At 34.3% G+C, this 13,422-nt stretch overlaps 1 protein-coding gene across 1 annotated transcript; it reads left to right on the plus strand.

Annotated features, from left to right (window-relative positions):
- The first annotated feature begins 7,904 nt into the window (after window positions 1-7,904).
- LOC131935337 (T-complex protein 1 subunit gamma) lies at window positions 7,905-12,833 on the plus strand. The gene is made up of 17 exons (XM_059291713.1): window positions 7,905-8,011; window positions 8,102-8,163; window positions 8,750-8,800; window positions 8,914-8,976; window positions 9,077-9,173; window positions 9,354-9,474; window positions 9,608-9,688; window positions 9,780-9,885; window positions 9,985-10,067; window positions 10,175-10,241; window positions 10,467-10,501; window positions 10,627-10,806; window positions 10,919-11,017; window positions 11,178-11,364; window positions 11,452-11,592; window positions 11,674-11,805; window positions 12,396-12,833. The coding sequence occupies exons 1-17, from the start codon at window positions 7,981-7,983 to the stop codon at window positions 12,513-12,515; spliced, it is 1,656 nt and encodes a 551-aa protein (XP_059147696.1). The 5' UTR covers window positions 7,905-7,980; the 3' UTR covers window positions 12,516-12,833.
- The last annotated feature ends 589 nt before the right edge of the window (window positions 12,834-13,422 follow it).

The raw sequence follows: 13,422 nt of genomic DNA on the forward strand, positions 1-13,422 counted from the left end.
CTTTTATACAAATTTTATAATTCAACAAAAAAAAAACAATGCTAGCAAAAACAATAAGGTGTTAATTATGCTAAACATGACCCTACCATTTAGCTATGGTGTTCTACAGCTTGACAACTGTATGTAGACTTGGTTGTAACGAACATACAGTTGCTCATGTGAAGTTAGCATAAAGCTAGTAGCATGCATTTTTTAAGAGTATATTAACTTTGTTTTGGATTTTAAATGGCTTGGTTTGTTTTTAAATGAATACTTCTCTCATGGATTTGGAATACAATTCTTATTGTCAGTGCTTTAGCATGTGTTGAATTTTTTTTTTCTAGGTAGTAACAAATTGTTCAGATTGAAATTGGTTCATTTTTCAATGAAGATCCTGTATTTTACTAGTTTGACCAATACAAATGCTGATTGTGGTCGTAAAAATATTTTAAATTTAAAATGTTTTTATCAAAAAAGGATATTACATTTAGGAATGAGTATTTTTGTATTTGTACAATTGTTTAACACCTAGAAAGAGCATTAATAAAATTAAGATAACTGATGCTTCTCGTTTGTTATCTGAATTAGGTTCAGTTGATTAGTTCATAAATTTTGTTCAGCATTTTGTTTATAGTTTTCACTCTGTGATCCAGACCAGTGTTTGATTTGTTTTTAATTTGATGCCATGAATATGACTAGCCTTGTATTAGGCCTTCTGATGTAACACAGTGGTATGAATACTTAACATAGGGCAGGATACATGCAGTGGTTTTTGTCTTTCCATATACCCACCTTTGTTTGAAGAAAATTTTTTTTTTTTTAAACTGAATTATGTATATTTTTCTTTTTTATGTGTTTTTTTTTTATCTTCAAAGTAATCTGCTCTTCTAAAATTTGAATTAATTTTAGTTAAGAATCGGTGTTAATCAAATCATAAATTTTAGCTTTGCAGTGGTATGATTTTTCTAGTTTTAGATTTCTACAAATTATAAATAGTTCTTTTGAACATTTTATAATTATAGAAAAATATACCAGTGCCCTAGAGATGCATGTGCATTTTTTATATTTAAATATAAACGGTTACTTCCCTATAGTGGAGTGTTCATCAATGTGAAAAATAGATAGCTAGAGCATTTTTTATTAGACTTCTTTCCTGCTGATTTTTTTCTTTATGTAAGTCTATACATTAGCCTGGTAGGCTGCAACCCAAAAGGTCATGTTCTTTTCTTTGAGAGAGGTGCGCGGCTGTTGTTTTTAAATGTTTACAGCTTTAATAATACAATTAACTGTTTATATTTGTTAACTGATAAATGTTAAAAAGAAGTACAATCATTTCTTTTTAGTTATTTTATCTAAATGTGGGGCATTGATCAGCTGTTATTTTGTTTTGCTTGTTGGTGTTTGTTAAACTTTAGACAAATAAGAGCTGATGTTGGCTGTGTTTGTTAAACTTTGTGCAAGTGAGAGCCCTTGTTTTGCTTCTGTTTATGTATGGGTGAGAGTGTGTGTGCCTGTGCTCATTTATGTCTATAGTGGTGTAAAGAAAATTGTACAAAATGAAGAAAAAAAGGAAAATAAAACACCTTGTTACAGTATTCGCCTCTAGTTGATTTTCACTTTTTTTTAATTTTTCAAAATTTTACCTACCAAGTAGCTAACCCCTTTTGTAAAAGCCAAGTTGTGCCCAACCCCCATATAATTAAAGAATACGGTTTTCGTTATGATTTGGTCTACAAGTTTGCAACCCCTAGAAAACCCTTTGCTACCATAGTAGATTGGGAGCTGTGTTGTTGATTACTGAATTTATTAAGGACAGGAATATAGTTTTTACTAGCTTTTATTTCAGTTCACAATTTTGTGGAACTTTGTGACTCAATTTTAACCTATCTCTACCAGAGCAGTTTCTTTCAAAATTCTGCACTTGTAGGACCTATGCATTTATATCACAATATATAAAGTTCATCCTAATAATATAATTAATTAGTTATTAAACTATTATATTATACAAAGACTTTTATAGTGAATTTTTAGTGTCGTCAATCTTTTTCGTAAAAATAGGTTGAAGAGAAATGCTGTGGTTGTAAACAGTGACAGTACATTTTTACAATAACTGAATATGTATAAGCAGAAACATCACACTAACAAGAGTATATGGCATATATATATATATATATATATAGGCCCTATATATATATATATATATGGGGGGGGGGGGAGTGACACTATAATGTGCCGCACCAGGTGACATCCGACCTGAATTTTAGGCCATAGAGGCTATAGCTTATGTTTGATTTTAGGCTTAAGGTCTACTATACCGTCTGTAAGATGTTACCGTTGCCGGACTTATGCTATTCAACTATGAATTCCATTTCGAATTTGAAATACTTCGGACACCACAGTTATAGATGAAAAGAATCTACGAAAAAGCTAAGCGGATACATTTAATTGTGGAGATCACTAGATGTCTAAATGATAAACCCCCACTGCAGCTCATGGTTGAAAAGTCTCGAGATTGAACCCTCGGGCAGATGAGGCTCGACCAGAGTTTCTTCCTGGCATCTCTTCGGGCATCCCCCTTTGAAGGGACTCTACGCCTCCCCCCCCCCCCCTCCCCCGAACGAAATGGAATTTCTATAGGAAATATATACTTTTGACAGTGTCCTCCTCATCCTCCCCCCCCCCCCCCCCCCCCCCCCCCCCCGAAAATTTCAAGTGCAACCCGGAGAAAAAAAAGTCTGGAAGAAAGCTCGACAGCTGGGGACAGCAATTCTTTAAAAAAGACAACTCCAAAATCAAAACAACTGCTGTATTTGACGTTTGTTCATGGTTGGACAAAGGCTATGAAAGCAAATCCAAAAATCATAGCAGACTGAAATCTGTCAAAGGCCTATATTGTGTTGGGGGGAATCTCTTTCAACGTTAAAAATTAAAATTAAGAACGCAGAGAAAGTAGATCTCCACAACACAGACTTCACAACAAACCTAGACGAGATTTCTTCCTCAAGACAAGACTAACTTATCAATATCCACTAGACTTTATGATCCTACACAAAACAACGACACTATATGATAGGTCCATAGTAGTTGTTCCATGAGACCTGCTGTACCTAAAATTATCTTGTAGTCTGCAACTAAAATCCTCCACTCCCGACATAAATTATTTATTGAATAGCCTACACTACTTTCATTCATTAACATCATTCTGGTTTATGCTTTGATTCGGCAATGTTGTAACATTAATTCTCTTTAAGTTTATTGCTATCATAATTTTTTTTTAAAAAGAAATAATATAGTATCCTTTCGGCAAGTGAAGTAGCTCACCTGACTCAGTGAACTCGGCATATGAAGGGATATAGTGGTCAGCCTCCTTTACTTATGCTAACGTGAGCCAGGTAACCACAGTGTTTCTTCCAGACTTTTTTCTCCGGGGGGGGGGGGGGGGGTGCACTTGAAATTTTTGGGAGGGGGGGGGGGGGGGGGGGCGGACAACAATTTTCGGGGGGGGGGGGGGGGGGGGGCGGACAATGTCAAAAGTATACATTTTCTATATAAATTCCATTTCGTTCGGGGTGGGGGGCGGGGGGCGGTAGATTTTCTTCGGGGAGGCGGTGCCCCCCTCCCCCCCCCCCCCCCGAAGAGATGCCTGGAAGAAACTCTGGGTAACCAAGCAGAGCCGGGTGGACTCAGTGACGTCTTATACTCGGCCCCGTTATGAAATAGTCCTGCTAACAAACCAAATCGGCATTTTGTTTTTTCGTTAACAATTGTGTTAATAATTTCAGTAGGCTACTTGTTCTTTGTGCCAAATATTCTATCAGTGGATTGACTACACCGCTTTAATAACTTGACTCCGTATCGTCAAGGGGGGGGGGGGGAAGGGGGGGGAGGGGGGGGTCCCACCGGATAACAGTACGGGCAGCCCACAATTTCTACAGTGGACTTAAAATGCTAGTATGTGCAACCATCTGAGCATAGCCTAAATAATATGATACTAATGAGTTTCAACAAATACCATTTTACGCGCTCTAACTATTAATTAAGCAAATAAGCATATCTAGACCATTTGTAAAAAAAAGTCTGATAATCAGATCTATTTGGGCATCAATAAACTAAATATGAAAAATATGTCTGTCTGAATCGGACTGATCGTGGCTTCACATTAGTTCTATATTAAAGAATAGCGTGGCAAAAAAAAAAAACGTTTATAATGAGAGGTGTGTAAAATTTATTACGTCTGTAAGTGAAAAAGACTTAATTACTGCATATTTTAGCCCCCCCCCCCCCCCCCCGAAAATCTCAGGTACCCCCTGGAGACAAAAGACTAGAAGAAACACTAGCAGCTAGACTACCCCTGACCCCTTATACAGGACGCCCTATCAGCGGATGAGGTACTTGTTGAGAGTTCGAGCCGCCCAACTGCAACTACCTTTAGGGTGCTTATAGTCTTCGATACACCTTGCATTTTGTAAATATCTCAAACCATGCTGCCAAATTACCAATTCAATAATATCATGTACTGTGCCCCTTGCTATGTGATTAACTGATAAATTTATTTGGGAATTTAATATTATCGGTAACATCTTTACTAGGCCTAAATATTTAAGGTAGAGCCCGAGGCGTGTGGAAAAATAAGTAGATTTTAAACGACTTAGTATAAATTAGGTCCTACAACTATATGTTAAGCGCTTGGTTTATTTTCATGTTTTTTTTTTTTTTTTTTTTTGCCATACCAAACAGAACCTGCAAAGTATTAAACTTTTTATTTTTATTTAATAGGATTTTTTTTTTTCTGCATTCGTAGATTCCTAATTATAATATTAACAATCATAACAATTGTATGTAGTACTTGTAGCAGCCTTCTCGGGTTTACGACCTCAATCTCTGTTTACTTTAGTTCTCGTTTAATATTTTTAAAAATTATTCATTGCATAAGACGCGGTTAGTGTTCGTGCAAAGTCTGGAAAAAAAATCTAGAAAAAATCAAATGTCGTTAGACTTTTATAAATCTAGAAAACCACTAGTTTTCGGGCTTGCTTTTTAAAAAGTCTGGAAAATGTTAGGAATTTAGTTTTAAAAATAATTTTTTTTTGATGTCCATTAGTCTAAAGCTTGTACAAACTTACCGTACGAATGTGCTAAGATTAGGGGTCATCCATTTGTGACGGACCCCCCTCCCCGTGTGGAAGTCATAAGTGGATGACCCCTTATCTAAACTTGTTCTTCATTGAAAGAGTGATCGCGCACAGAGGCGTAGCGACCCTTCCCGGCGCCCGGGGCGAACTTTCAATTTGGCGCCCCCCCCCCCCCCCCCGCTTATATATATATATATATATATATATATATATATATATATATATATATATATATATATATATATATATATATATATATATATATATATATATATATATATATACATGTGTGTGTGTGTATAATTATGTGTGTGTGATAGTGTGTTTATATATAAGCTTGTGTGTGGGTAAGAGTGTATTTGTGTGTGTAAGCGTGTGAGTAAGCGTGTACGCTACAGTCCGGACAAGGTTTAATAATTACATTGTATGATTTTCATTCCTTAAAACTTTACGACAATTTAATTCCCATTAAGATGCGTTTAACTTTTTTTTGCGAAAGATTAGTAATGTCAGTAAAAAAAATAAGCCTGATCTGTGTTAGAGGGTAGTTTGTAGCTAACGCTAATATGTTTAGACCAGCCTTTAATGTTCTAGTTTTGGAACGATCTCTGTTGTGATATGGTACATAGTTGGATTCGAAGTTTGTTAGAGTAAGGACACACAAGTGACATACAAGAAGAAGTTATCAGAAATATTTATAGTTCACATTGGAATACGACATGGGTATTTCGTTGATTGGTTGATGGTATGACAAAACAAGCTAGAGAAAACAAACTGGAATCCAACGGATGTTAACAGCTCGTAGTCTTGGATTTCGCAGATTAGCCCTGCCTTCTCGCACACAGAGTTTCTTCCAGGCATCTCTTCGGGGGGGGGGGCGAAGCCCCCCGAAAAAATTTTTACCGCCCCCCCGAACGAAATGAAATTTATATATAGAAAATATATACGTTTAACAGTGTCCGCCCCCCCCCCTCCCGAAGAAAGTCTACCGCCCCCCCCCCCCCCGAAAATTTCAAGTGCCCCCCCCCCCCCCGAAGAAAAAAGTCTGGAAGAAACACTGCTCGCACAACGTCAACAACAAATGCAGAACTAATTGTATTGATTGAAGAAGCAGTAACAATCAATTTAATGATAGCCCATGACGTTCTGATTATAATCAGCAGCAATAAAACGCGTTTTAATACTCTAAGAAAATGTAGAACTCAAATGCATTGTCAAAAAAATTCAATCAGGATCTATAACTAAATGTGGTCTCTTTTACTGTATGGCTTGGAGCTAGATTACAGACAGTGGAGAATGAAATAAGAGCATGGAAAAAAGTGGTGGTTAGTGGCTTAGGGATTCAAGAATCCGTGATATTTAGTTCTCTTTAATATAGTTCAGTGATCCAGGTAAGATGTAATGCAATCAATCAAAAGTATCTGATCTCTCACGTTGAAGTTGAGAGAATCGTAAGAATCTTACAAAGAACTAGTCGCGTCTTTTTTTTTAAACAAAACTGGCTATTGAAATTGTACATTACGCGTTAATACACTTGGTTTCTTTACTAAGTGTTAAGAGAGTTATCTGCTCACCAATCCAGTACAAATACTTGCGATTTTTTTAGCGAAAAAAGCGCCCCCACCCCCACCCACACACTCATCACAACCATCTTGGACAAAGTTTGTAGAGCGGTTTTTAACGTAACAAACTTTTTTTTTAAAATGTTACACAATTATACAATGCACAGTACAATTCGTTTCTTTCTGAGAGCTAAAGGTTGTTTTCTCAGAATCCTGTGTAATTTTGCTATTTTATTTAGCCTAAAAGCGCCCCCCCCCCCTGCACCATCTTGATAAAAGTCACTAACGTATTTTACAGTTCAACAATCGTACAATACGTTTCAATACAATTGGTTTCTTTTAATAGTGGTAACGTTTATCGACTCAACAATCTAGTGTAAATTCTTCCGTTTTAAGTCTCGAAAAAGCGCCCCCCCCATCTAGGTAAAGCTTCAAAGCGGTTTTGCCGGTCACTGTTTCTTAAGAGTATATGTTTTACATTAAGAAATCAAGGTAGAAAACAGTTAAATCAGTTTGTAAAGGCGTGTAGCCATTACATTTCTTAACTTAGACAGTTTATAATTCAAAACTGCAGCATAAAATCAGCTTTAAAATTTTTTTCCCACCCCTTTTGGCGCCCCCAAAGGGTCGGCGCCCGGGGCGGCCGCCCCCCCCCCCGCCCCCCCCTAGCTACGCCTCTGATCGCGCAGGGACGCTGTATAGGGCCTACCTCTTGATTTTACACACTATCTTTCCTAAAGGTAGTCAGAGGTTGGAGGTAGTAATACAATATTTTTTTTTATTAAAGAAGCTGGGTTAGTGGGACTGTATTATAATATACTTTTTACAGAGTCCCCCCCCCTCCCCCGCAAATTTCAAGTGCACCCCGGAGAAAAAAGACTGGAAGAAACACTGTCTGCATGTCCTTTTGTTCGTACGCCAAAGACATTCGCTAAAAACTGATTTTTTTCTCTGCAAAAGTTCTATTTAAAATTGCTTAAAATGAACATATTTTAGTTGACAACCACATAATTAGTTTTTAGTGTCTATTCACACACTGAGGCACAGCTTATTTTTACAATTTTATTTTGTTATTTTATATGCCAGGTTAAGCTGCTGAACCTGCAATGTTTTAATTTATATTTATGAGGAAATAAAACTGCTTTTTAATAGAAAAAATATTTTATAAGATAATACACAAAAATCTAATCCGCATAGGCATTTTTATCGCTATTGAGTTTTCAATTTTAGTTTGACAGCTTTGATTAGGCTTTTTGATTAGTATAAAAATCTGACACATTCTTTCGCTTTTATCAAAAACGGCAAGCATGGCTGGTGGTGTTCCAATAATAGTTTTGAGTAAGTAACTTAACATTTAACATTAATTAATATAAAATTGATTTCCACGTTGAGTTAAACATCTAACATATTTGTTTTACAATTGCACAGATCAAAACACAAAGAGAGAATCTGGAAGAAAAGTGCAGATAGGAAATATCGAAGCCGGAAAGGTAAGAAAGTACCGGCATGAAAATAGCTAAGGCGTCCTGGTCGTTAAGTTGGGAAATAACTTCTGGAAAGTTCGATTGTCTAGTTTAGTTAGTAACAGGCCTTTTATGATTATTCATTTTCAATACACATGATTTACATGAAAATAGATATAAAACTACCTAGATCTAGCTTTATAAAATTATTAACTTTAGAAAATTTAGGCTAAAACAAAAAAATTTATTAAAAAATTTAAAAAAGGGTCTTTTTTTTTACCCCCATAGCCTGGAATTGGGTTACTCACCTCATATGACCAATATGACATAAAATGTCATTTGTAATTCTTATTGAATTCAGAAAAGATATTTGTAGGGCCTGTCGATTTATTTGTTTTTAAGTTTTTTGGCCATTTACTCCTAAGATCGATTGGGATGTTATGTTGTACAGTTGCTAGGGGTAGGGGTATTTGGCTATTTGACATAAGTGGGATTATAGCAGATTGCTTACTTGACATACCATTCAGAAATCCACCATTACTCATTTATTTATGTATTTGTTATGTATTTATTTAAAGAAGTAGCTTAACCTTTTAATTAACACATTTTACAGACTGTAGCAGATATCATTCGAACATGTCTTGGTCCAAGGTCAATGTTGAAGGTGTGTACAGGTTATTTAATTTACACTTTTTTTGTGTGGAGTGAAATTTCTGTATATTATGTTTATTTTGTGGTACTATAAATGATACAATTTTAAATATTATGTTCTTTCAGATGCTGATGGACCCAATGGGAGGAATAGTAATGACAAATGATGGAAATGCCATTCTTAGAGAGGTATGTTTTCAACCTCCTCAAGTGTCAGTTTGTTATTTATTATAGGCACATTTAAAAAGTCAAAACAATAGTTTTTTATGTTTAATTTTTATTATTTCAGCTAAATGTCCAACATCCAGCTGCAAAATCAATGATTGAGGTGGCTCGCACCCAAGATGAAGAAACTGGTGATGGAACTAAATCAGTAATAATTTTAGGTATGGCCTGCCACTGCATTAGGTTGATTTTTATGGAAGTAGGACATTGTGTGCATTTTCCAGCCAACTTTACTAATAACCATAAGTGCTTTATATTTGCAGACTCATAGATAGAAATACTGACCATGAGCTAATTTTTGTTTGTTGCAGTCATAATATTTTAATTGACTTAAATTGCAGCTGGAGAGGTCTTAGCAGCTGCAGAGCAATTTATTCATCAGCAGATGCACCCAACAATTGTAATTGCAGCTTATCGCCAGGCTTTAGAGGATATTCTAGATGATCTGAAAAATAAAGTTGCGTAAGTACTTTGTTCTTTATAATAAAACTTTTGGGAGTTTTGTAGTTGTGATACATTTTTTAAAACTGCAAGAATGGATTAGCTCTAAAACCATTTTCTTGTCTTTACTGATTGTAAAGTTTGTTTTGTTTAGTGTTCCAGTGGATATAAACAACAAAGAAGAGATGATGAAGATTGTGAAAAGCTGTTTGGGAACAAAATTTATCAGCAAATGGTATGTCTTCCTATTGTGTCCATTCCTTAGCAATGTATAGATAGGCATTTATTTTGAATACAAGCATGTTATTAAAAATTTATTTTTATAGGATGGATTTGGCCTGTAATATTGCACTAGAAGCTACTTCAACAGTACAGGTTCTAGACAATGACAAAAAGGAAATTGATATTAAACGCTATGCCAAAGTAGAAAAGGTACTTTAAAAGTTCTTTTCTTTATAATGCTTCATTTTTATAAAATTTATCACTGAATAACATTTTTACTCATATAACTTTTCTTTATTGATTGTTTAGATTCCTGGGGGTTTACTTGAAGATTCTAAAGTTCTGAAAGGTGTCATGTTCAATAAAGATATTACTCACCCTAAGATGAGAAGGTAATCATCTGTTACAGTCTATACATAGTAGTTTTTATATTTAAAACTATACCAAAACGACGTAATTAACAAAGATAAATTATACATTTTTCTAACTTCTGAAACAGGCGTATTGAAAACCCACGAATTCTGCTGCTAGATTGTAACCTTGAATACAAAAAGGGGGAGAGTGTGGTATGTAGAACATTGCATTTTTTATACGCGAGTTCAGTATCTGGGCATTTTCTTGATATGAATTAAATCTATCTTATTCAGTTATTGAACATTGATTTACAATCTTTAAAATTAATAATTTAATTTCTTTTATGTTAATAAATTGTTTTTATTAAAAATGTATATCTGTAGGATGTGCTCTTTAATTATTACTTTATCTAAACAAAAATCCTTTACTTTTCACAGACAAATATTGAAATCTCTAAAGAGGAAGATTTCTCGTAAGTTTAAGAAACATTTTTGTATAATAACTTGGTCACAAAGTGGGTTTCTCTTTTACTGTTTACTATTTAAAACAAAAATATTGTATTCATACCATACAAGCCTATTAAATATTTTTTTGCAGTAAGATTTTGAAGCTAGAGGAGGAGTTTATTGAAAAAGTTTGCAAAGAAATTACAGCATTGAAGCCTGATTTGGTTATAACAGAAAAGGGTGTTTCTGACTTGGCCCAACACTATTTGGTTAAAGAAAACATTAGTGTGATCAGGAGAGTTAGAAAATCTGACAACAACAGAATTGCAAGGTAGTGTTTTTTTTAGTGTAATGTTCTTTCTAACAGATGTAATAGTTTAAAATAATAAAAAATCATTGCTTTTATTTTGACTGATTTGTTTTTATAAATGCTACTTTTTTAGGGCTTGTGGAGCAACTATTGCAAATCGTACTGATGAGCTTAAAGAAGAGGATATTGGTACTGGGTGTGGTCTGTTTGAGATTCAGAAGATTGGAGATGAGTACGTTTATATATTTTTTTATATTTATACAAATAACTAATTACATTTTTATTTTAATGTAAATTACTAACATTAGTCATTTTGTAAATACACAGTTGTTTAACATTTGATGCAAAATAGTGGTTAGTAAATTATTTAAGGTATCTGAATTTCTTTCTAGGTATTACACTTTCCTAACCGAGTGCAAGAACCCTAAAGCATGTACAATTCTCTTACGTGGTGCAAGTAAAGATATCCTAAATGAGGTTGAGAGGAATTTACAAGACGCAATGAATGTAGCCAGGAATGTTATGATTGATCCATTCTTAGTTCCAGGTGGAGGGGCCTCAGAGATGGCAATTGCTCAGGTATAAGATCATGATTTTATTACATGTGTTAAAATTTTATTGTTTTTTTTTCTTCTGTTTAATGAAATGTTCTCATTTTTGTTAAAGGCTCTCAATGAAAGAGCAAAGAGTATTACTGGAGTTCACCAGTGGCCCTACCGTGCCATTTCCAGAGCGTTGGAGGTCATTCCCAGAACTCTTATTCAGAATTGTGGGGCCAATCCCATCCGTACCTTAACTGCGATAAGGGTAAGTGTACAAAATCTTTGTTTATCTCTTATGTAAGGAAAAAAGCAATTATTTGTCAATCTGTGAATTTTTGTTTTACAGGCAAAGCATGCACAGGCAAATAGCTCAACCTGGGGTATTGATGGTAATACTGGTAACATTGTTGACATGAAAGTGTTTGGTGTATGGGAACCTATTGCTGTTAAGCAGCAAGTTTTCAAGACAGCAATTGAGGTAACTTATTTCTGCTAATTTATTTAATTAAAGAGCAAATAAAAAAGACCATGTTCTGTTAAAGAAAATAATCGTATGGGCTATGATACTTATTTTTAAAATAAACATTTGTTTTAAAAATATTTACATACTTTAACAATTAAAACTTAATGCAAACAGTATTTAAACAAAAAAAATCGTGTCTGGTGATTTATGTCATATAATGGAAATCTAAAAACTGAATCAAATGTGTTCCCGTTAGTCACACATAAATAACTTACTTGAATGAGTCTAATGGCACTAAAATAGTGTATACTACAAATTAATTTTTTGTTTGTTTGATATACAATATATAAATGCCTTTTACATTCAATAAAAGACGTGGTATGAAGAGCTTTATGGTTGAGTGTTACAATAATTTAGCAAGAAAAAAAAATTAAGATTTCAAGTATAACATTTATAAAATTCTTTTACAACATAACTATGTAGAACATTCAACAAAAAAGATTTTAAAATCCCATTAACAGTGTAAAGTATTTGCCATTTTCTAGACATTCTCTAGTGTTAAGGTTTTAGGATTTAAGTGTATGATATGTTCTCTGCTGTTTCAGACTGCTATTCTCCTGTTGCGTATTGATGACATTGTTTCTGGAGTAAAGAAACAAGGTGGAGGGGATGCAGCATCTGCTCCTCCTCAAGGCGCCCAGGCTTCTGAAGGCCCAGAACAGTAGTCTAGAAATCCTTTATGCTGGTTCACTTTATGTTTTGTTTGATATGTATTTAAGTGAAAGAATGAATACATTTGAGTGTTTGCTGTTTTGCTTCTGTGATTCAGTTGTCCATTTTAAAAGTTTTGATTACATCTATTCAGGTGGTAATAACATAAGTTTATTGAGGCTGAACACTAAGTTGCTTTGACTTTTTTTAAAACAAGAAACAGGCTGGCTTGTCAGCAAGATCATGTCTTATTATTGACTTGCTATTTTTGTAACAGGACTGTCACACATAACTTTTTTTTACCAAATACATTAAACTTTCTAATTATTTTATTTGTTCTTTTGTATTCATTACCATTGTTTTGTTTGAATATCAATTTTATCATGATGAAATACATTTTTGGGTAGAACAAAAATGATGTAGTTAAGTCAATGCTTGTAAATCATATTTTCCTGCAAGTGCACAAGACAGATCAGTTGTTTTAATGGCCTTTGCATATATATATATATATATATATATATATATATATATATATATATATATATATATATATATATATATGGATAGTGATGTTGCTATGTCCACCTGACTTAGTTTTCCCTAACATTAGTACTCATCCGAGTTTGGTGGACTCAATGATGTCTTGCAGACCTTGGTTTGGGATCTGAACTCCCAACTTATGGGTTGATAGTCATGTACTTACCGGCACACCATTCAAATGTCATCGTTGTCTGTCTATTGAGCTCAGCATTTAGTGTTAAAAAGACCATCTTTTACTAACACAAACTTTGTATTTAAATTAAATCAGAGGGGCTGCATAGGATCTTTACTTTTAATTTTCTAGAGCTGAATTAAAATGTAGGAAAAATTTCTAATGGGAAAAACTCTGTAGGCCTAATTAGTAATTAAAAACTAATTAAA

This window comes from Physella acuta, unplaced genomic scaffold (assembly GCF_028476545.2).
Source record: "Physella acuta isolate Inbredline_101_S28 unplaced genomic scaffold, ASM2847654v3 ptg000142l, whole genome shotgun sequence".
In the NCBI taxonomy this organism is placed as follows: Eukaryota; Metazoa; Mollusca; class Gastropoda; family Physidae; genus Physella; species Physella acuta.